We start from the raw sequence: 23,795 nt of genomic DNA, 5'->3' as shown, positions 1-23,795 counted from the left end.
TAAACAATAAGTGTGTTAAGTTGTGAACTTACAAAACAAACCTGCATATCATATAGGGCTCCCATATACCACCCCACCACCAACACCTTGCATTGTTGTGAAACATTTCTTAGAAACTGTGAAAGAGCATCACCAAAATATTACTGCCAACTATAGTCCATATCTTACATTTGTTGTATTTTCCCCCAGCTCACCTGATTATTAACTTCCTGTATTAGTATTATGTATTTGTTATGGTTCATGAGAGAACAATCTTGTATTTGTTCTTTTAACCACAGTCCATCTTCTACCACTGGATTCCCTGTGTACATTCAAAGGCTCTCATTTTCATCATAGAGTTATGCTGTCATCACCTCGGTCAATTTTAGAACATTTTCATTACTCCACAAGGGAAAGTACCATACCCTATTAAATCTCCCTATTATTGCCCTTAGAATTGCTGTATCTTCTTTGCCATTGATGCATAAATATTACAGTTATTGTTAACTTTTATCCATAAATTAACATTAGTTGTAATTTTCCCATGTATCACGGTATTCTTTTTTTTTTTTTTTTAATTTTATTTAGTTTTTTGAATGTTACATTCAGAAAATATGAGGTCCCCATATAGCCCCCACCGCTCTCACCCCAGTGCTCCCACATCAACAGCCTCTTTCATCATCGTGGCACATTCATTGCATTTGGTGAATACGTTTTGGAGCACTGCTGCACCACATGGATAGTGGTTTACATTGTAGTTTACACTCTCACCCAGTCCACCCAGTGGACCATGGCAGGACCTACAATGACCATATTCTTAATACTTTTTAAAATAACATATTTATACTGTTGACCACAATCTTCATCCACCACTGAAATCACTGTTAAAGTTACACATTCCCTAGGTTATTCTCTAACTTCAATTGACATTTACATCCACAGACTACCCCTTTCAGCCACAATTACTTTTTAAAAAGTAATTGTATTATACTCACTATAATGTGTTACCATCAACTCTGTTCATTTCCACACTTTTACTGTAAACCTTATTAAAAATTATATGTACGTTAAGCATCAGCTCCCCATTCTCAACCCATATTCTATCTCCTTTTAACCTATATTGTAGAGTTTATGCACCTGGGTTTACTCATTTTAATTTAGTTTATATTAATGAGACCATACAATATTCGTTGCTGTGAATGGCTTATTTCAGTTAGCGTGATATCCTTAAGGTTCATCCATGTTGTCATATGTATCCTGATTTCATTTCTACGTATAGCTGAATAGTATTCCATTGTATTTATATTCCCCATGTTTATCTTTTCATTGCTTGATGAACCAACTCTTGACGTGGTTTCATATTTTAGCAGTTATGAATAATGCTGCTGTGATCATCAATGTATAAATGTTATTTCAGGTCCCTGCTTTCAGATCTTCTGAATATATTCCTAGTAATGGGATTGCTGCTGCGTCATACAGGAGTTCTATATTCATCTTCTTGAGGTACTGCCAAGCTGTCTTCTGCAGAGGCTGTACCATTCTACATTGCCACCAGCAGTGAAGGAGTCTTCCTATTTCTCTACAACCTCTCCATCACTTGTATTAATAGTTTTCTGGTTTTTTTTTTTCAGTAGTGGCCATTCTATAAGGTGTGAAATGGTATCTCATTGTGGTTTTTTTTTTTTAAAGATTTTTAAAATTCTCTCCCCTTTCCCCCTCCCCCCCGTTGTTTGCTCTCTGTGTCCATTCGCTGTGTGTTCTTCTGTGACTGCTTCTGTCCTTATCAGCGGCACCGGGAATCTGTGTTTCTTTTTTGTTGCATCATCTTGTTGTGTAAGCTCTCCGTGTGTGGGGCACCATTCCTGGGCAGGCTGCACTTTCTTTCGCAGTGGGCGGCTTTCCTTATGGGGCACACTCCTTGTGCGTGGGGCTCCCCTACGCGGGACACTGCTGCGTGGCACGGCACTCCTTGCGCACATCAGCACTGTGCATGGGCCAGCTGCACACGGGTCAAGGAGGCCCGGGGTTTGAACTGCACACCTCCCATGTGGTAGGTGGACACACTATCCATTGGGCCAAGTCCACTTCCCTCATTGTAGTTTTGATCTGCATTTCCCTAATAGCTAGTGATGTTAAGCATTTTTTGTGTGTTTTTTCTTTAGAGAAATGTTTATTCACATCTTTTGCCCATTTTTTGTCTTTTTATTGTTAAATTGTATGATCTCTTTGTATAACATGGATATCAAACACTGGATATATGGTATGGGAAGGAGCTGTTTTGTCTCATGTTTTAAAATCTAGTCTGGGCTCTCCCTACTTAGAGGAGCCCACACCAAATCTCAGTGCGTATTTCTTTCCTTCTCTCCCATTTCTCAGCAAGTTCTGTTCTCTTCCCCCATTTCCCAATAAATTCTTTTTACTGGCCTAACCAAGAAAAAAAAACCTATATTCTGTATATGCCCTCATTATTACATTGAAATGCATTTTTTCCTTTTGTTTTTTATTTTCTTTGGTATTCTTTCAGTTATTATTCCAAAAGCATTGTAATACTTTAATGTCTTACTTGAAATCTGTACATTAACTTAGATATTAGTGTTATCTTTGTTAAATAAATTCTTCAAATTGAGAACATTAATAATGGATTTCTTTATGAATTGCTCTAGAGCTGCACTCTCTAGTATGGTAACTACTAGTCATATGTGGCTATGGCTACTGGTTACTCTATTGGACAGCATAGTTATAGAACATTTCCATCATCACAGAAAATTCAATTGGGCAGTGCTGTTCTGAATGTCATAATTTTCTTTAAATATATATATATATATTTTTAAAGATTTATTTATTTATTTCTCTCCCCTCCTCCCCCACCCTGGTTGTCTCTTCTCTGTGTCTGTTTGCTGTGTCTTCTTCTTTGTCCGCTTCTGTTGTTGTCAGCGGCACCGGAATCTGTGTTAAATATATATCTTATATCCTGTTAAAACAGTACCAAGATATTCATTTATCATTTGTCAGTAGTATGAATAAAATCTCCATAAGTGTCTTTTGTTAATAAATTGTAGTAAGAGGTATTATAGAGGAGGGTGAACAGACCACACATAGGAAGGACAGGTTACAGTTGTCCCAGATTTAGTCCTTTTCTTTATAAGATTCAAAAGCTTCCTTTGTATCATTTCATCCTAGAGTACTTTAGATTCTGTGAGGAAGTGAGGCATATTAACCAAGCTCACAAGAGATTAAATTGTAGTTTTAAAATGTATGGAGGTTATGCCCCCCTAGTGACTAGGATACTTAATAACTTCCATCTAGGAACTACAGTAGAGAAACTGGAAAATCAAACTGTAATCATGGTAAGAGGATTTGACTCAACTGATAGAGTGTCTGCCTGCCACATGGGAGGTCCAGGGTTCAAATCCCGGACCTCCTGACCTGTGTGGTGAGCTGGCCCACGCACAGTGCTAATGTGTGCAAGGAGTGCCGTGCCACGCAGAGGTGTCCCCCACGTAAGGGAGCCCCACGTGCAGGAGTGTACCCCGTAAGGAAAGCTGCTCGGCGTAAAAAAAGTGCAGCCTGTCCAGGAGTGGTGCCACACACACAGAGAGCTGATGCGGCAAGATGACGCAACAAAAAGAGACACAGATTCCTGGAGCCACCCACAAGAGTGCAAGCGGACACAGAAGAACACACAGTGCATGGAAATAGGGAGCAGACGGGGGGGGGGGCAGGAAGGGGAGAGAAATTTTAAAAAAAATTGTAATAAAAAAGGTGGTTAGGCTGAACTTGGATTGGAACAAAGGGAGATGAGTTTGAGTTCATTTGGTAAAGTTCGTATGGAAAAGCTTGGTGAATATTCTTGTCTTACTGTTGTGTATGCTCTATAGCGACCCAATAATTCATGTCCTTCAGTTATCCTGTGTTTTCCTTGTTAGTGCGGTATTAAATATACATGGGGAAATTTAATAATCTAATTCATTTTTATATTCTCTACACAAAGTTCCACCTTTATTCTGTCCCTACTTTTGAAAGTTAGGTTATATTACACATGACTGTTTACATCTTAGACCTTAAGACATGTTATAACCACAGTGCCTGAACTTGACTTTCCCGAGTTTCTCCCCACCAGCCTGATGGCTCCACCATCTGCCTGCTCGTTGTGTCCACTTGTTGTCTGTTCATCTTCTTTAGGAAGCACTGGGAACTGAACCCGGGACCTCCCCTGGGGAGGTGGGTGCCCAAGTGCTTGAGCCACATCTGTTCCCCTCCCCAGGTTCTGTAAGTAACATATTTACACACCATTTTTTAGAATTAGGTGCTTTAACAGACTATTAAACTATGTTATGTTGATTTTGCTTTGTTTTGTTGTTATTCCTGGAGGGTAGCTATCTGCCCTCTGTTTGTAGCAAAAATAAAGGACAGTTGCTGGTTTTTAGGTATTTATGTTATATCCTGCCACTTTGCTAAATCCATGTATGATCTTTTAGGTTTTCCTGTTTCCTTAGGTATTCTAGGTATACAATTACTCTGTTTGCAAAAATCAGTTGTTTTTTTTCCTTGTTTTCTTTAAAAGTGTAAATATTCAGTTGTGCAAGCATTTTTTATTACTATATTAATGAAATTGGTACTGAGACTATCTTGGTTCTCTTTGGGATAGTCTATAATGTATATTGTTTAAATGAATTCTGACTGATGAAGATAGGAAAGAAACAGGCACTGAGTAACCCAAATGTGCTAAACCCACTTATATATTCTGTTTAGCTTAATTTTTACTATTTTAACACTATGATTTCTGGGTTATTATATCCCCATTTTTACTAATGAGGAAATGAAAGCAAAGATCAAGTAATTTGCCACTACTGAGTGGCAAATGAGCGTTAAAAAGACTAGATGTTGAATTTTGTTGAATGCCTTTTTGGAATCTCTTTGATTCTTACCTCAAAGTACTATTTTGAAGAACTAATAAGATACATAGTAAAAGAAATAGATACATGAAAGTGCTGTGTAAACCTCATTCAGTGCAGAAGTTAGACATTATCATTACCTTTAATTAGCTTATCTGGAATAAAGTATTGAGTATGATGATGCATTAAGTATTCGGTCTGCAAAAACAATAGGAAGTCTTTCAATGGGGAAGAAGAATGACAGTACAATATATACCTACAGAAAACTTGCAGTATTAAAAAAGAACTCTGATACACTAGAAAATTAAAGGTTTGAATTGTTCTTATTTTACTTAGTAACTGTGAAACATTATTTTGGTTCAAATGTTTCTTGCAATAATAAAAATAGCTTATATTTAATAGATGTTCATAGATACTCTTCCCTCCCCCCACCACCCAGTTGTCTGCTCTCTGTGTCCATTCACTGTGTGTTCTTCTGTGACCGCTTTTGTCCTTATCAGCGACACTGGGAATCTGTGTTTCTTCTTGTTGCGTCATTTTTGTTGTGTTAGCTTTGCGTGTGTGCGGTGCCATACTTGGGCAGGCTGCACCTTCTTTAGCGCTGGGTGGCTCTCCTTACGGGGTGCACTCCTTGCATGTGGGGCTCCCCTACGTGGGGGACACCCCTGCGTGGCACGGCACTCCTTGCGTGCATCAGCACTGGGCATGGGCCAGCTCCACACGGGTGAAAGAGGTCCGGGATTTGAACCATGGACCTCCCATGTGGTAGGTGGACGCCCTATCCGTTGGGCCTAGTCCACTTCCCCTGGAATTAAATTTGAAAACTCAGACATTTGTTGAGTCTAATTTCTTGATAAGAAAGAGATAAAGGATGATTACTGAAAAAATTGTAAAATTGTCAATGAGTTCATAGAGACCAATAACAGGACAGTAGAAGATACCGAAGAGTTATATACTACATAGCATTGAACAGAATATTACAGTTTTAATAACTTGATTTCTGGCAACAGTGGATAAAAGATTATAGACAAGTGTTATTTATGAAAATCAATGCAAAGAGGTATACCAGATGGATTCAAGGCCACTCACTCATCTAAAATCAGTAGGATTCAAACCAGGTATGTCTAGCTGTATCTGTACTGACTTTGCATTGGTTCCTTACAGTTTACTTTCCTTAAATTTTTAAACTTTTTACTATACTAAACATACTTCTTTGAGTGATAACAAAATTAGGTTTTTCCTTCTCTATGAAAATTTAATATTTAAAAATATTTTTGAAGTATATTTTCTAGTTTGTTAAAATACTTAGTGCCCTAATTATGGCCTAGAGATGTTTGGTCACAGCCTGTTTCATTTTCATTGACTTAGTTCCATATTTCTTTGCTGAAACATTAAATGGTAATGAAACCCTTTTAAGGAATATATTGTTTCCCCTCTCACTGTTAAGAGTGAATGTTTTTGCAAACTCTCTGGTCACGATCTGTTAAGTTTCTTTTCTGAGTTGACTTAAAATTTTTTAAAAAATTACTTTTATTTTATTTTTAAAGACGCTTTGGACTACTTAAATGATACATCGAAAATATAGGGGGATTCCCGTATACCCCACCACCTCCCCCTCCCATACTTTTCCCCATTAACAAATCTTTCATTAGTTAAAATTGATGAACAAATAGTGAAGCATTGCTCCTAATCATGATCAATAGTTTACATTATAGTCTACACACTGTATCACAGATTTTAAAGGTTTTGACAAATTTATAATGGCCTGTATCTGTCTTTGCATGAATTGATTTTGAGGGTATTTATTTATTGATTTACTTATCTTCAAATGAATACAGTCTCTTCTGTGCAGCAGGTCTCCCCCCCCTACCTTTTTTTTCCAGCTGAAATGGTTTTCTTCTTCCCCAACTTGTTGTAGGCTCTGCAAGGATCATAGTATGTTAGTGTGTGGGCATGGAGAACTCTGCTACCATAAACCATGACCTAAGCCTAAATAAGTAAGAATTAAAAAATTATTTCAGAAGAATTTTTAAATACTTTTCATTTATCTAAAAATTTGGTAATAAAATAAAAGATTGTGATAACTAATACATTAGCAAAAAGGGAAGAAAGAGTTTGTAATCTGAATCAGAATGGCATTGCTAGGACCATTGCACTATCAAACAAAAACAGTTAAAATGAATGTCAGATAACCCACTGACTAACCAAGTTTCCATGGAACTAAGAATTTAGAGAATATATGCCCATCTGTATGTACCACCACCTTCCATCTTTCTCAAATATATTTCATAGTTTTCTATTTCCTGCTGGTTTCATCATTTTATTGAAAGATTGTTTATCAGTCACTCACATATACATACTGTTGGTTAAGTCCTGTTCAATATACTGCAAAAACATGAAATATATATATTTTTTGAAGGTTTATTTTTTTTATTTATTTTAATTTCCCTCCTCCTTTTCCTCCTGCCCTGCTGTTTTTGCTGTCTGTATCCATTAGCTGTGTGATCTTCTGTATCTATTTCTCTTTTTGGTCTTCTCTTCTCATTTTTTCTCCTCTAGGATTCACCAGAATTCAATTCCGGGGACCTCTGATGTGGAGAGAGGTTCCCTGTTAGCTGTACCACCTTGGTTCCTGGTTTCTGCTGCACTTCATCTTATCTCTCCCCTTCTCTCCTTTGTTGCGTCATCATCTTGCTGCATGGCTCACTTGCATGGGCACTGACTGACTGTGTGGGCAATCTCGCTGCGTGGACGCTCAGCTCGCCACGTGGGCACTGGCTTACCACGCAGGCACTGGCTCACCACGCAGGCACTGGCTCACCATGCGGGCACTGGCTTACTGTGCAGGCACACTTTCTCTTCTTCTTTTTCAGTGGGAGGCCCCAGGGATCGAACCCAGGTCTCCCCATATGGTAGGTCGAAGCCCTATTCCTTGAGTCACATCTGCTTCCCTGAAATACATATTTAATGTTAGTTAATTTATAGGATGGTGTTAGTAAAACCCAATTGCTAGTTCATTCACTTAATTGATGTTAATATCTAAAAGAAAATAATTTGTGGTCCATGACCGTGAATTTCACCCTTCATTCCACATAGTTTTCTTAAGATTATGTGCCACTTGTCATTAGAGTCAAAGATTATATATAATTCATCGCTGTGTGGTGATAAGAAAAAATGGAACTTTGTGTAAAAGCTTAGATTCTGTTGTTAATGAATAATAGTATCTTCCTATACCAAGGACAGCATAATTTTACTGTCAAAAGACAGTGTCTTGTATAACTGGTTGCTTCTTCTCTGAGAAATAAAATAGGATTAAGCAAACAGGAAGATTTTGTCTAAATATGAAACAAAAGGGCAATAAAAGTTTTATTTATGTTTTAATTTTTTTAAAGATTTATTTTTATTTATTCCTCTCCCCTTCCCCCCTATTGTCTGCTGTGTCCATTCGTTGTGTGTTCTTCTGTGACCGCTTGCATTATCAGGTGGCACTGGGAAACTGTGTCTCTCCTTTGTTGTGTCATCTTGCTGCATCAGCTCCCTGTGTGTGCGTCACCATTCCTGGGCAGGCTGCTCTTTTTTCATGTAGGGTGGCTCTCCTTGCAGGGCACCCCCCTTGCGCATGGGGGACCCCTACGCGGGGACGTCCCCGCGTGACATGGCACTCCTTGCGTGCGGCAGCACTGTGTGTGGGCCAGCTTACCACACAGGTTAGAAGGCCCTGGGGATCGAACCCTGGACCCCCCATATGGTAGACAGACGCTCTGTCAGTTGAGCCATGTCCGCTTCCTGAAAGTTTTAAATGTCTTTCATTCAAGGGATTAGGCATCCTAATTTTATTTTATTTATTTATTTTTTGTATTTCTGAGACAAATAGGCTTTTCCTTCTTTTTATTTTAATTTTCAATTTTGGAATATAGCCACCACATGCATTTTTTAAAAATCTTTTTTTCTCTCTGTTTTTAAAAAAATGTTACATTAAAAAAATGTAAGAGGTTTCCATATACCCCCCCACTCCCTACATTTTTTTAAGGTACTGTCAGAGATTGAACCTGGGACCTTGTACATGGGAAGCGGGCACCCAACCACTTGAGCTACATCTGGTCCCCTAACTTTTTATTTGAAATACTTTCAGACTTACAGAACAAATTATACAAACTCCATACAGAGAACTCTAGCATACCCCTACCCACCCCAGGTATCCTATCCACCAATTTTAACATTTTGCAAATTTGATGTATCATTTTCTTTTAATTATTCCACTCTTCCATTTTCAATTATGCCATTGTATTGAGATATATTCATATACCATCTATCTTTTTAAAGTGTATATAATCAATGGCTTTTAGTATAATCACAATGTTGTGCATTCATCATCACAAAAAGTTTTAGAATTATGTCATTACTCCAAAAAAGAAAGACTCCACACCCCTTAGCATGCCTTCCCTAGCCCTGCATAACCACTAATCAAATTATGTCTTTATAAATTGATTTACATTTCCATTTTATATAAATGGAATCATACAATATGTTACACAATGTATTTAATTCATAGTAACACAGTCATGCAGTATTTGTCCTTTTGTATCTGGCTTGCTTTGCTCAACATAATGTCCTCCAGGTTCATCCATGCTGTCATATGCTTTATGATGTTATTTTTTCTCACAGCTGCATAATATTCCATCATTGTGAATACACCAGACATTGTTTATCCACTCCATGGTTGGTGGACACCTGGGTTGTTTCCAACTTCTTGCAGCCATGAATAATGCTGCTATGAACATAGGTGTGCAGATGTCTTTTCATGTCAGTGCTCTCAGTTCTTCTGGGTGTATACCCAGTAGTTGTATTACAGAGCCAAGTGGCAAATCTATATGCAACTTCTTAAGTTCTTGTGTTTCTTGTAGTGTCAGTGTAAGGTGTGTATTTTTAGGAACTTGTCCATTACATCTAGGTTGTCTTGTTTGTTGGCATACAGTTTCTCATAATATTCCATTATGATCCTTTTTACTTCTGTGGGTTCAATTGTAAGTTTTCCCTTTTCATTTCTGATTGTATTTATTGCATCTTCTCTCTTTTTTTTTTTTTTTTTGTTAGTCTAGTTAGGAGATTGTCAATTTTATTGATCTTCTCAAGAAACCATCTTTTGGTTTTGTTGATTTTCTCTGTTATTTTTTTGTTTTCAATTTCATGTATTTCTGCTCTAATCTTTATTATTTCTTTCCTTCTTCTTGCATGGGGACTGGTTTGCTGTTCTTTTTCTAGATTCTCTGTTCTGTAAATCTGAGTTTAGCCCTTTTTAAATATAGGTGTTTAGGGCTGTAAATTTCCCTCTTAAGACTGCCTTTCCTGTATCCCATAAGTTTTGATAAGTTGTGTTCTCATTTTCATTTGTCTCAATATATTTACTGATTTCACTTGCAATTTCTTCTTTGACCCACTGATTATCTAGGAGTCTGTTGTTCAGTCTCCACAGATAATATGAAAGTATTTTTTTCCTATTATTGATTTCCAGTTTCATTCATTATGATCTGAGAAGTTGCTTTTATAATTTAAATCTTTTTATATTTATTGAGAGCTGCATTGTGCCTGAACATGTAGTCTACCCTGGAGGAAGATCCATGGGCACTTGAGAAGACTGTATAACCCGCTGAGTTTCAATGCAGTGTTCGGTATATGTCTGTTAGGTCTAACTCGTTTATCATATTGTTCAAGTTCACTGTTTCCTTGTTTATTTTATATCTAGTTGTCCTGTCTAATGATGTGAGTGATGTGGTGAAGCCTCCAGCAATTGTAGAGATTTCTGTTTCTCTCCTCAGTTTTGCTAGAGATTGTCTCATGCATTTTGGGTCACCCTGGTTAGGTGCATAGATATTTATGACTGTTATCTTCCTGGTGAATTTTCCCTTTTATTAATATATAATGGCCTTCTATATCTCTTATAACTTTTTTTGCATTTAAAGTCTGTTTTGTCTGATATTAGTATAGCTACCCCTGTTCTTTTTTGGTTAATATTTGCATGGAGTATCTTTTTCCAACCTTTTACTTTCATGTGGTGTGTATCTCTGGGTCTAAAGTGAATTTCTTGTAAGCAGCATATGAATGGCTCATTTTTTAATCTGTTCTGTCAGCCTGTATCATTTGATAGGGGAGTTTAATCCATTCACTTTCATTGATATTACTGTAAATGCATTATTTACTTCTACCATTTTATTTTTTGGTTTTCTTATGTTATATCATTTTTTTTTTTGGTCTTTTTACTCTTTTGGTAGCCTTTCTCTATCTTTCTTTTATACTCTCCTCCAGGCCTCTCTGTCCTTTCTTTTTCTTTCATGTTCTAATGCTTCCTTTAATATTTCCCTCAAAGGTGGATTCTTTTTTTGCAAACTCTCTTAGTTTCTGTTTGCTTATGAATATTTTATGCTCACTGTATTAGCCAAAGGGGTGCTGATGCAAAATACGAGAAATCTGTTGGCATTTATAAAGAATATTTATTTGGGACAGAAGCTTATAGTTACTAGGCCATAAAGCACAAGTTACCTCCCTCGCCAAAGTTTATTGCCACTGTTGGAGCAAGATGGCTGCCATTGTTTGTAAGGGTTCAGGCTGCCTGGCCTTCTCTCTTCCTGGACTTGCCTCTTTCCTGACTCAGCTGCTCTGTTATTTCCACAAGGCCAGCTGTAGACTATTAGGTGAACGACTTGTTTCTCTTCCCAGGGCCTTTTCTCTTTCCTCCCATCCAAGCTCCTCTCTGTGCTTACTTCCCGGGGCTCCAGCTCAAGACTCGCTTGTGTCTTCCTTCTACATGTCTTTACTCTCCCAGGCTCCACATCAAAACTCCAACTAACTCCTTTGCCTTGTTGTTTTCTCTGTGAATCCCCATCCATCAAGGGGGTGGGGACTCAATGTCGTGATCCAATCAAAGCCCTAATCATAATTTAATCAAGTCAAAGTGATACCTCTGATAGACCAATTAAAAAACATAATGCAATATCTGTTTTTGGAATTTAAAGATAATACCAAACTGCTACACTCACCTTCATATTTGAAGGACAGTTTTTCTAGATAAAGAATTATTGGGTAGCAGTTTTTCTCTTTCAGTATCCTAATTGTGTCATACCAGTGTCTTCTTGCTTCCATGGTTTCTGAAGAGAAATCTACATTGTCTTACTGGGTGTCCCTTGTACGTGATGGTTTGCTTCTCCTTTGCTGCTCTGAGCATTTTTATCTTTGTCATTTGACATTATTAGTAGTGTGTATCTTGGAGTAGGTCTGTTCAATTCTGATTGGGGTATGGTATGCTTCTTGGACATATAAGTTCATTTCTTTTGTAAAAGTTGTGAATTTTTCAGCTATCATTTCCTCAAATACTTTCTTGTCTTTTCTCCCTTGCTTAGTTGGGTAGTAGGAGTTGAGGATGTAGTTGGTGCTGTAAGCTATGGAGTCTGAAGCTGCCCACATTGCCCCAGGAATTGATGAAGTTTCTCTCCCCTTTCTCCTCTGTCAGGGGTAGGGACAGAATGGCAGCCATGTATAATAATCCAGGTTGGGCAGGACAAGACTGTCTGTACTTGCCCAGAGAGACTGGGGAAGCCTCACGCCTCTTCCTCCAGTAACTTGGGCTGGGATGGAGCTATGGTTTTGAGCAGCAATCTATGCTATGTGGGTCCAGAATGACCGCAGTTGCCCAGGTAAACTAATATAGCACCAGACCCCCTCTCTACAGGGGGTAGGAATGGACCCTTTGGAGTCCCCAGCAATCTAATCCATGTGGGCTGAATACTCCTTCAGTTGTTCCTTTTGCCCTGTAGGGGATGGAAACAGAATCACCATCTAACAGTTCAGTCCCTGTAGGCCCAAAGTACCTGCTGTTGCCCAGAGAGGCTGAGAAAGCACCAGCCTTCTTTTGCCCTATTGGGCGGTGGGGGTGGCTCTACAGGCACCCAGCTGTTCAGTCCTGTAGGCCAAAAGTACCTGCCACTGTTTGGAGAGGCTTTGGAGACACTAGACCCCTCCTATCCTGTTGGGGGTGGGGGTGGATCCATAGGTATCCACCAGCCCTTTTGTTGAAACATATATGCAACATAAACATTCTCATCTCAACCACTCCCAAGCATATTATTCCAATGAGATTAATGATATTCTAATGTTAAAGTATCCTCACCACCTTTAATCGCTGAAACTTTCCCATCTCTCCTAACAGAAATTTTACACCCTTTATGCATTAACTCCCCATTCCCCCTACTCCTTCTCCTGGCAATTTGGACTCTACTTTATCTCTCTGCGAGCTTGTGTATTCTCCAATATTTTCTTTGTAGTTACCATAGTTACCATAGGGCTTAAATTTAACACCTTCTATCTATTAAAATTGTTTGCTTTGGTACAACGTAACTTCATTAGTATACACAAGCTATGTTCCTACATCCTTCTTCCTCCTACCTTTTGTAGTTCTTGTCACAAATTACATGTTCATACATTTTGAATCCAAAACCACTGATTTATCATTATACTTCTAAAAATGTATTTTTATTACATTTAAAAATAAAATGTAACTTTATTTTTAAAGCTTACAAAAGTTGTGAACTTAAAAAACAATCATGCACATGTCTAGAGTTCCTATACAACCACCTTTCACCAACACACTACACCATTGTGGAACATTTGTTACAGAGTATAAGGTAATATCAACAGACTCTTCCTACTAGCAATGGTCCATAGCATACATTTGGCAAATTTTTTCCATATCCCCTAATGTAAACACAGAACATCTTTGGCATTATTGCAAGAACATTACTGTATTGCTGTTAATGACAGTCCATACTTCACACCAATTATATTTTTCCCTTGCTTCTCTGTGTTTCCAACACCCTGCAATAGTGACTTACATCTGTTCTAGTTCACAGAAGGACATTCTTGCATTTTTGCTATTAACCACAGTCCTCTTCCCACTTTGGGTTCACTGTGTTATTTAGTCCCTAGATTATTCTCTAGCTTTCTTCCAGTTGACATTTACATCCCTAGATTAACCTTTTCAGCCGCAAACCCATTTATAAACCAGCTACTACTCAGTGTAATGTGTTACCACCAACCCTATCCATTTCCACACATTTATAGTCAAGTTAATGAAAACTTCTACATGCATTAAGCATCAGTACTCCTTTGCAGCCCTCCTCTTATGTCCTAATAACCGATACTTAGATTTTAATCTCATGCATTTATTCTTCATATTTATTTATTTTAAAGATTTATTATTTATTTATCCCCCCCCCCACCAGTTGTCTGCTCTCTGTGTCCATTCGCTGTGTGTTCTTCTGTGACCGTTTCCATCCTTGTCAGTGGCACCGGGATTCTGTGTTTCTTTTTGTTGCATCATCTTGTTCCATCAGCTCTCCGTGTGTGTGATGCCATTCTTGGGCAGGCTGCACGTTCTTTTGCACTGGGCGGCTCTCCTTACGGGTCGTACTCCTTGTGCATGGGGCTCCCCTATGCGGGGGACACCCCTGCGTGGCACAGCACTCCTTGCGTGCATCAGCACTGTGCATGGTCCAGCTCCACATGGGTCAATGAGGCCTGGGGTTTGAACCGCGGACCTCCCATGTGGTAGGTGGATGCTCTATCCATTGGGCCAAGTCCGCTTCCTTTTTCTTCATATTTAGATCTTATTAGTGAGACCATTCATTATTTGTCCTTTTGTATCTGTCTGATTTCACTTAGCATAATGTCTTCAAGATTCATCCATGTTATCATATGTGTCCCAATTTCATTTCTTCTAACTGTAGCGTAGTATTCTATTGTATGTATATATCACATTTTGTTTCTCCATTCACTGATTGATGGACACTTGGGTTATTTCCCTCTTTTGGCAATTATGAATAACACTGCTATGAACATCAGTTTGCAGATATAGATTTATATCACAGTTTTCAGTTCTTTTGGATATATTCCTAATAGAGGAATTGCTGGATCACATGGCAGTTTTATATTTAGCTTCCTGAAGAACTGCCAAACTGTCTTCCACAGAGGCTGTACCATTATATAATCCCACCAACCAAATGAGTGTTGCTGTTTCTCCACATCCTCTCCAGAACTTATTGTTGTCTCTTTTTAAAATAATGGCCATTCTCTGCAGTGTGAGATTGTTCTTTTGATTTGCAAGTATTTGGAACATCTCATAAATTTGTGCGTCATCCTTGTGCAGAGGCCATGCTAGTATATGTGCTGCTATATCTTAGCGCATATTCTAAAATCTTTCTAATTTTAGTACATATGCTCATGAAGCAAGCACTGATTTATCATTGCATTTTAAACATTCACCCTTAAGATCCTGTAGGAAGTAAAAAGTGGAGTTACAAACTATAGATGCAATAGTACTGGCATTTATATATACATATGTTGTTACCCTTACTGAAGATTTTATTTCTTTATGTGGCTTTGATATATTATGTTTTTCTTTTTTTTTTTTTCCAACCTACAGAACTATTCTTTAATATCTCTTATAAGGGCAGTATAGTGGTAGTGAATTCCTTCAGCTTTTGTTTACCAGGCAATGTCTTCATCTCTCCCTCATTTCAAAAGACAGTTTTGCAGGATGTAGACTTCTTGGCTGGCAATTTTTTTTTTTTTTTTTCTTTCAGCACTTTAAATATCTTTCAGCACTTTAAATATCTGCCTTCTTGACTCCATTGTTTCTGGTAAGAAACGGGCACTTAATCTTATTGAGGATCCCTTATATGTGGCTTGTTGTTTCTCTTTTGTGACTTTTAAAATTCCCTCTTTATCTTTGGCATTCAGTAGGTTGGTTATAATATACTGCGGTGTGGGTCTATTTGAATTTAGCCTCTTTGGAGGTTTTTAAGCATCTTGGATGTGAATAGTCATGTTTTTTGTTTAATTTGAGAGGCTTTTAGCCATTATTTCTTTGAATATTCTCTCTGCCCTATTTTTTCTTTCTTTTCCTTCTGAGACTCCCACAATGCAAATATTGGTATACTTGATGGTGTCCCAGTAGTTTCTCAGGCTCTTGTTCAATTTTTTGCATTCTTTTATCTTTCTTCTCAGACTGAATGATTTTAATGGTCTTATCTTCAAGTCCACTGATTCTTTCTTCTGCCAGCTCCAATCTCTGGAAACCTTCTAGGGAATTTTACTTTTTTTTTTTTTTTTTTTAACTTTGTGTTTCTCTGGCTCCTCTTCATAATTTTTGTTTCTCTCATGGTACTCTCATGTTTATCTATTATTTCCGTTACTGCAGTTCTTTATCTGTTTTCTGGAGCTTTGAGAGTGATATTTCTGTTAGTTCCTGCTGCTTATTTAAAGCTTGTGTGAGGGCATAGAGCCCTGAAATATTTCCCTCTACCCTCTTGAGTGGGGTTTAATCCCTCTTGTTTTTCATACTAGTTTTTTATTTTTTAAGTTGCCATGTATAAATATTTTACTTTTTGAGGTTAAATTGATTAGTCTTTTATCAGTTTCTTCTCAGTTTCAGAATGGCTTTTCCCACCCTGAGATTATGAAGACAAAACAAACTCTACCTTTTCTTTTAATATTTTTGGCATTTCATTTAAAATTTTTGATCAATTATGCTTTTGTTTTGGTGTGAGAAATATTTTTCAGATGTGTGTCCATCATGATTCATGGAATAAACCACATTTTACTCAATGTGTAGTACTACCTTTGGCTTATACTAAATTCTTATGTTTATTCGGGTTTGTTTTTGGATTGTTCTATACCATAGACCTGTCTGTTCATGCATCATTACTACTTTTTTTAATAAGTGACTGTGTAATTATAAAATGTCTAAAAACATTTTAGTACTTTTTTTTTTTTTTTTTTTGAGGTAGTGCAGGCCACATACTGAACCTGGGATGGGACCTCGTGTGTGAGAAGATGGCACTTAACCACTGAGCCACATGGCTTCCCTGAGTTGGTTTTTTAATTTATTTTACTTGTTGTTGTTTTTGTTGTTTTTACTTTTTCAGGAGGCACCAGGAACCATACCTGGGACCTTCAATATGGAAGGTGGGCACTCATCCTCTTGAGCCATATCTGTTCCCAATTTTAATTACTTTTTAAAAGAAAATTTTTTGGTTTATTCTTGCTTTTTTGTTTTTCCTTATGAACTTTTGATCACAAAAAAACATTACATTAAAAAGTATAAGAGGTTCCCATATACCCCACACCCCACCCCATCCCTCTACTCTGAAATCAACAACCTCTTTCATCATTGTGGCACATTCATTACATTTGGTAAATACATTTTGGAGCACTGCTGCACCACATAGATTATAGTTTACATTGTAGTTTACACTCTCCCCCAGTCTATTCAGTGGGTTATGGCAGAATATATAATGCCCAGCATCTGTCTGTGCAATATCATTTAGGACAACTTAAAGTCCAGAAAATGCCCCCACATCACATTTCTTCTTCCTTCTTCCTGCCCTCAGCAACTACCGTGGCCACTTATTCCACATCAGTGATACCCTTATGAACTTTTTAATCATGTACAATGTTGTTTTTTTTTAACTGTGGTATTTTAACTGGGCTTCTAATAAATTTAAAGATTTAAAAATTATTGAGGGAGAGATAAAAATCATTATTATACTGAGTTGTGTTAATTAAGAACATGATATGCCTTTTTATTCTGTCATTTTTGTACCCTTTAATAGTATTTGAACATTTTTAATAGCTCTCATTTTTTCTTTTAAAATTTATTCTCATCATTTTATTGTTTTTTTTACTGTAGGTTATTAATTTTGTGTATAGTCACTTTTCTAAAATTCCTATTTTTTGTCATAGTTTGTGGTTTGTTTTCCAATTTTTTTTCCAGGTATCCACCTAGATCATTTACTGATAATAATAATTTTACTTTTTTATTTTTATATTTCTTTCTGTTTTGCTTAATTACATTGACCAGCACCTCCAGAGTGCTGTTGAACATTTGTGGTGAATAATAGACATCTTTGTTTTGCTCTTGACTTTATTGTCAGTGTTTCAAGGATTTCCTTTTGCATGATGCTAGCTTTTGAGTTGAAATTGTTTCTTATTATATTAAAGTCATAGTGTTGGTTTCAAAATTTAAAAATTAAATTTAAATCTTAAGCTGATAGAAAAGTTGCAGAGACATTATAAAGAATTTTTTTCCTGAACCATTTGAAGGCAAGTTACCAACCTGATGTCTGATTGCCTCCTAAGAAATACTTTAGTGTTTATTTCCTACAAACAAGTTCTATATGACCACATATAGCCATCAAAATCAGGAAATTAACGCTGATACATTGTTGCCCTCTAATCCTCAGAAAGTATTCAAGTTAGTTATGCCTCTTGTCCTAATCATGCCCATATATAAAGCCAACTCTAGTCTGGAATCGTGTTGCATTTTGTTTTCATGTTTTTATTGTCCTTTAATTTGGTACAATCTTTCCTTGACTATTAATGACCTGATACATTTGAAGATTATGAGCTAGTTAATGTAAAATGTTCCACAGTTTGAGTTTGCCTGGTGTTTCCTCTTGATTCATTTCAGGTTATGCATTTTTGGCAAGAATATCACAGAAGTGATTTATTCCTTCCTATTCTTTTTTTTCTTTTCCAGGCACTTCCATTTTCTTTGTAATCTTTTTCTTTAATAATTATTGGCCTTGCTTGTATTTTTATTAAATGTTTAACTGATGAGATAATTAAATTTGTTGTAGGATGGGGAAACAAGACTACTGGGAAAATACTGAGGTAATGGATTGGTCAAGGAATGAGTCACAGTAAAGACTTTGAGTATTATAAACTTGAGTTTCCAAATCATCCAGGACCGATGATGGTGGCAGTAAAACCCAAGTGGTCAAAAAGAGTAAAGGGGAAGAAATTGATAATTTCATTATTGTTGTGATTGTTTGATAGTTTTATAAATTGTTATTTGTAAAAAATAGATTACTTGCATTAAAGGCATTTTGAAGAGATTATAAAAATCTGTGCAGAGCACTTTTTTGGCCAGCTTGGGCTATCATTTCCTTTTGATAGGATTTTTGTTTTGTCAGCTTTATATGCATGTATTAGTGTTCTGTTTAGGTAAAATAATGATCTCATTGCAGAATATATAAATTCAAAAGGTTTTTTAATCATTAAGGTATGAATGGATATTGAAGATATTTTATACCTTTTCCTCTGTGTATACATTTAAATTGTTTTCAGGCTCTTTTTATCCCAATAACATAAAAATAATCCTTCCTTTAATTGCAATGCAGATTTTAGGAGCGTATTGAAATAAGAACAAAATCTTAATAGTACTTGCATCTTGAGATTTATATGAGGCTTATTGAGTTGGATTTTATGTTCATTATGATACTAAATAAGTAGAAACGGGTCTCACTCATTCAAACTAAATATAGTTAGGTTTGATGGCTCATTCACTAAACTTTAGTTAGCCAAACTCCACAATTCTTTAGTGATAGAATAAGGTTGTCCTTAAATGTAAAGGTCTTAAATGGAAAGCAGTGTGGGAATAAAATCAACACCTTTATTGAAAGGTTAGTAGGTTAATATAAAAGAAATGTGAAAATACTGAAATTCATAGCTACCTTTGAGGGCTTCTATAATAGTTAGACCTCCTACCCTACTCATAGAGAGTTATGAGTTAGTGTTTGTAAATATAGTTTAGATTCCTTAAATGAAAGATACTCTTTCACTTTTTAATTATTCTGGGAACAGCGCTTGGAGCCTCTCTGTTTTATTGCAGTTTATAGTTTACTGTAGTTTACAGTTTACTAAGGTTTATTGTTTGTTTCATGTTAAAAATGTAGTTTCTCCCTCCACCCACGGAATGGTGGAATGTTTGCTCTTTGTTTTTGTTCATTGTGTTCGTTATCTGCTTTCCCCCCCTTGTTTTTGTTTGTTGTCTGCTTATTGTTTTTTGCTTCTTGTCGTTTTTTCTTTAGGAGGCACTGGGAACTGAACCCAATGTGGGAGGTGGGTGCTCAACTGCTTGAGCCACATCTACTCCCTGTAGGTTATTTTATTTTTAAAATTTATTTATTTATTTATTTCTCTCCCCTCCCCCCCCCACCGCGGTTGTCTGTTCTCTGTGTCTGTTTGCTGCGTCTTCTTTGTCCGCTTCTGTTGTTGTCAGCAGCATGGGAATCTGTGTTTCTTTTTGTTGCGTCATCTTGTTGTGTCAGCTCTCCCTGTGTGGGGCACCATTCCTGGGCAGGTTGCACTTTCTTTCGTGCTGGGCGGCTCTCCTTACGGTGTGCACTCCTTGCGCATGGGGCTCCCCTACGCGGGGACACCCCTGCGTGGCACAGCACTCCTTGCGCGCATCAGCACTGCGCATGGGCCAGCTCCACACAGGTCAGGGAGGCCCAGGGTTTGAACCGTGGACCTCCCATGTGGTAGACGGACGCCCTAAACACTGGGCCAAGTCCGCCACCTGTAAGTTTTTTTAGATGTAATAATTTGAAAGGGCCAGAAATGATTGGAGGGCCATTGTCTCTGTTTTTCCTTTTCCAACATTCCTTTTTCTGTACATTAAATTTTGTGAAAGGGGTCTGGGAATTTAGAAAAGGAAGCTTTTCATTGTTGTAGGGGAGGGTCCAGGATAAAGTGATTCAAGAGAAGGAACCCATTATAAAATTTAAATATATGGGGAAGCAAATGTGGCTCAGCTGATAGTGACTTTCTACCATATGGAGGGTCCAGGGTTCGATACCCAGGGCCTCCTGACCTGTGTGGTGATTTAGCCCACAAGCAGTACTGCCATGCACAAGGAATGCCATGCCATATAGGGGCGCCCCTGCGTAGGGGAGCCCCACATGCAAGGAGTGTGCCCTGCAAGGAGAGCTGCTCCGTGTGAAAAAAGTGCAGCCTGCCCAGGAGTGGCACTGCACACACGGAGAGCTACGCTGCAAGATGACACAACAAAAAAGAGATGCAGTTTCCACGTGCCGCCTGATATTACAGGTGGACACAGAAGAACACACAGCGAATGGACACAGAGAGCCGACAATGGGGGGAAGGGGAGAGAAATAAATAAATTAAATCTTTAAAAAAATAAATACATACATGGTGAAGTTCTGAGGGGCTTTTCATTTACAAGGAGATTATAAGTACTCATGATTTCATTTTTGCCCCTTTATGCATTTCACTCTATAGAATAGAAACCCCCTCAATACCTTAAAAGACAACACTTGAACAGACTAGTAATGTACATTTTATACACAACTGTGTTTATGCAGATTAAATTATAGACTCTTAGAGGATATGGGCTATATATTGTAACATTTCTAGTCTAAAGTTTTATGCATATAACTTTTCTTTAAAATTTTATTTTAATTTAGGCCTTTTCTCCCCCCTTGTGGGCATTGATTTTTCTATATTCTTTTGTGATAGATATGTAAAGGAAATGTTTTTGTATCGAATTGTCCTACCTTCCAAAGGTTTTTCCTCAACTGAATTTTTAAAAAAATTAATTGGTTCTAAATTTAGCTTTATCTTTCTCCCTCCTTTTTAGGCCCAGATTGCCTTCCTTCAGGGGGAAAGGAAAGGTCAAGAAAATCTGAAGAAGGATCTTGTAAGGAGGATCAAAATGCTGGAGTATGCTCTTAAACAGGAGAGGTAATTCAGTAAAATTGGAGATAGTACTCAACTGAGTAATTTTTATGTCACTTCCTTAAACAAATCTATATTTTAACACTTTATACTTTTAAATTCAGGGAACATATCTGTTAAAAGTATTTTTAGGAATGACAGTTAAATGTTAATTTTCATGAATAATTTAATAATCATTATACTGATTTATGAGTTTTGAAATTTTATCAACTTTTTTTCCTCCTCAAGAAACTTATGGGGGAAACGGACTTGGCCCAGTGGTTAGGGCGTCCGTCTACCACATGGGAGGTCCGCAGTTCAAACCCCGGGCCTCCTTGACCCGTGTGGAGCTGGCCCATGCGCAGTGCTGATGCGCACAAGGAGTGCCCTGCCATGCAGGGGTGTCCCCTGCGTAGGGGAGCCCCACGCGCAAGGAGTGCGCCCTGTAAGGAGAGCCGCCCAGCACGAAAGAAAGTGCAGCCTGCCCAGGAATGGCGCCGCCCACTCTTCCCTTGCCGCTGACGACAACAGAAGCAGACAAAGAAACAAGATGCAGCAAATAGACACAGAGAACAGACAACCCAGAGAACAGACAACCGGGGGAGGGGGAGAATTAAATAAATAAATAAATCTTAAAAAAAAAAAAGGAACTTATGTAATTACTGAACTATCAATATCAACATCTCTATGGAGTTGGAGAAGTATTTGAATTATAAAGGAAATTTCTATAATGCTTAGCTTATATCCTTTCCTATCTATTAATAATATTGATTTATTTTCTTAGGAAACAAAGTTGCTCAGGCAGACTGATTTGAAAATCTTTTTATAGAGTTTTGTGTTTTGTTCTTTGACTGTTAGCTATTCCTGTCTTTCCAGAAGCTAATGTTACTTTTCTACTTTGCTAGCATCTAATACTCAAGTAACTAACCTTGGGTCATAAGTGAACTAAAATAGGTCATGAGTAAGAGTTTTTGAAGTTAATTAGATGAAATAAATTTATATACTTTAACATTTGGTCTTTGGATATTTTGTCAGCAATTTGAGACCGTTTTTTAATTACATAATGGAGTACTTGATAGGTGATACTGGAATTCTCTATTTTGCTGCTTTTTTGCTTTGTTTCTCATGATTACTTGGCATGTTTTTCTTACTCTTTTGAAGTTGATGGTGAACTGTTTTGCAAAACTGCCATAAAATAGCATTTAGCAGATTTTATTTATGACTTCATGCTTGTCTTCATATGTGATATTTAAATAGCACAAGAGATAGGGAACAGATTTACCTATTAATGAAAATAGGTGGTTCTTGTCATAACTTGAGCGGTTGATTGAAAAAGCTGTATTGGGGATACGGAAATAAAAAAACACTTTTAAAGTGTATAATTTGGGTATAGTTACATTTTCAATCTGGCTAAATTATAAGTATAACCAGAGAGAGGGAGGGAGAATAAGAACAACAATAATAGCAACTATATATTGAGTAACTGCTGTTTACTAGACCTTGAGACTTAAAAACCAAGAAATTTGTGAAGAGTCACAGAGCTATAGGGCTGTGATCCAGATTGCTCAAGTCTGTCCAGTTTGAAGCCTGTACTCTTCACCAGGACATTTTGTCATCTTGATAGGCAGGATAATTGAAATACACAAATACTAAAGTAACAAGGAGTGTGTGAGTGTGTGTGTGTATCACTTATTAAATATATTCAGTAGTTTATTTTCCAAATCAAGCACTGAGCTGGAGCCTACTGTGTGAAGATAGATCAATTGCCTGTGTCTTTTAGGGCTTTGGGTAGCAGAAAACAAACTTGTCAACCACAAAAATACAATGAAGTACTATATGTCCTATGATTAGAAGTCTGGACAGGGTACAGTAGAAACACAAAGAAGAGAGTGGTTATTTCTATCTGGAGGATGGAAATAGAAGGAAAGACATTCAGTGAGGAAGTGGAAAGGAGGGCATAATTAAAGGAGGTGAGGCCTGAACAGCATCATAAAAAATGAGATGTTTGCCAGACAGACAAAGATCAGGTGTAGAGAGGACATGTTAAACATAGAGCAAAGCAGTTTGGTGTACCCAGAAATTTGTAGTCATTGCATATGGAGGATAGGGTGTGAATTGTGATTTGGGATACAAGAGCCAGACCATGCAGAGCCTAACTTTTTATATATTATGAAACACTAAAAGTTTTTTAAAAAATGTATTCTAAACTGATCTTAAACTAATAGAAAAGTTGCAATAATTCCTGTATACCCTTTACCTAGATTCACCAATTGACAACATTTTGCTAAATTTGCTTTATCATGCTTGCTATATAGCAACTTATTTATCTATATTGATTTTTCCCTGAATTGT

The 23,795-nt window shown here is 37.3% G+C and overlaps 1 protein-coding gene and 1 pseudogene across 2 annotated transcripts in view; one reads left to right on the top strand and one right to left on the bottom strand.

Moving 5' to 3' along the window:
* STRN (striatin) overlaps positions 1 to 23,795 on the top strand; it is a 144,833-nt gene that overhangs the window by 25,093 nt on the left and 95,945 nt on the right. For both annotated transcript variants that reach the window (XM_058278391.2, XM_071208769.1), the window contains exon 2: positions 21,367 to 21,470. In XM_058278391.2, coding sequence (XP_058134374.1) covers positions 21,367 to 21,470 — 104 coding nt within the window. The remainder of the gene's footprint in view (positions 1 to 21,366; positions 21,471 to 23,795) is intronic.
* LOC111765966 (U6 spliceosomal RNA) lies at positions 15,025 to 15,156 on the bottom strand (annotated as a pseudogene).

Source organism: Dasypus novemcinctus, chromosome 17 (genome assembly GCF_030445035.2).
Source record: "Dasypus novemcinctus isolate mDasNov1 chromosome 17, mDasNov1.1.hap2, whole genome shotgun sequence".
Lineage (NCBI taxonomy): Eukaryota > Metazoa > Chordata > Mammalia > Cingulata > Dasypodidae > Dasypus > Dasypus novemcinctus.
The sequence above is the reverse complement of the archived record's forward strand: the minus strand, read 5'-3'. Positions and strand labels throughout refer to the sequence as shown.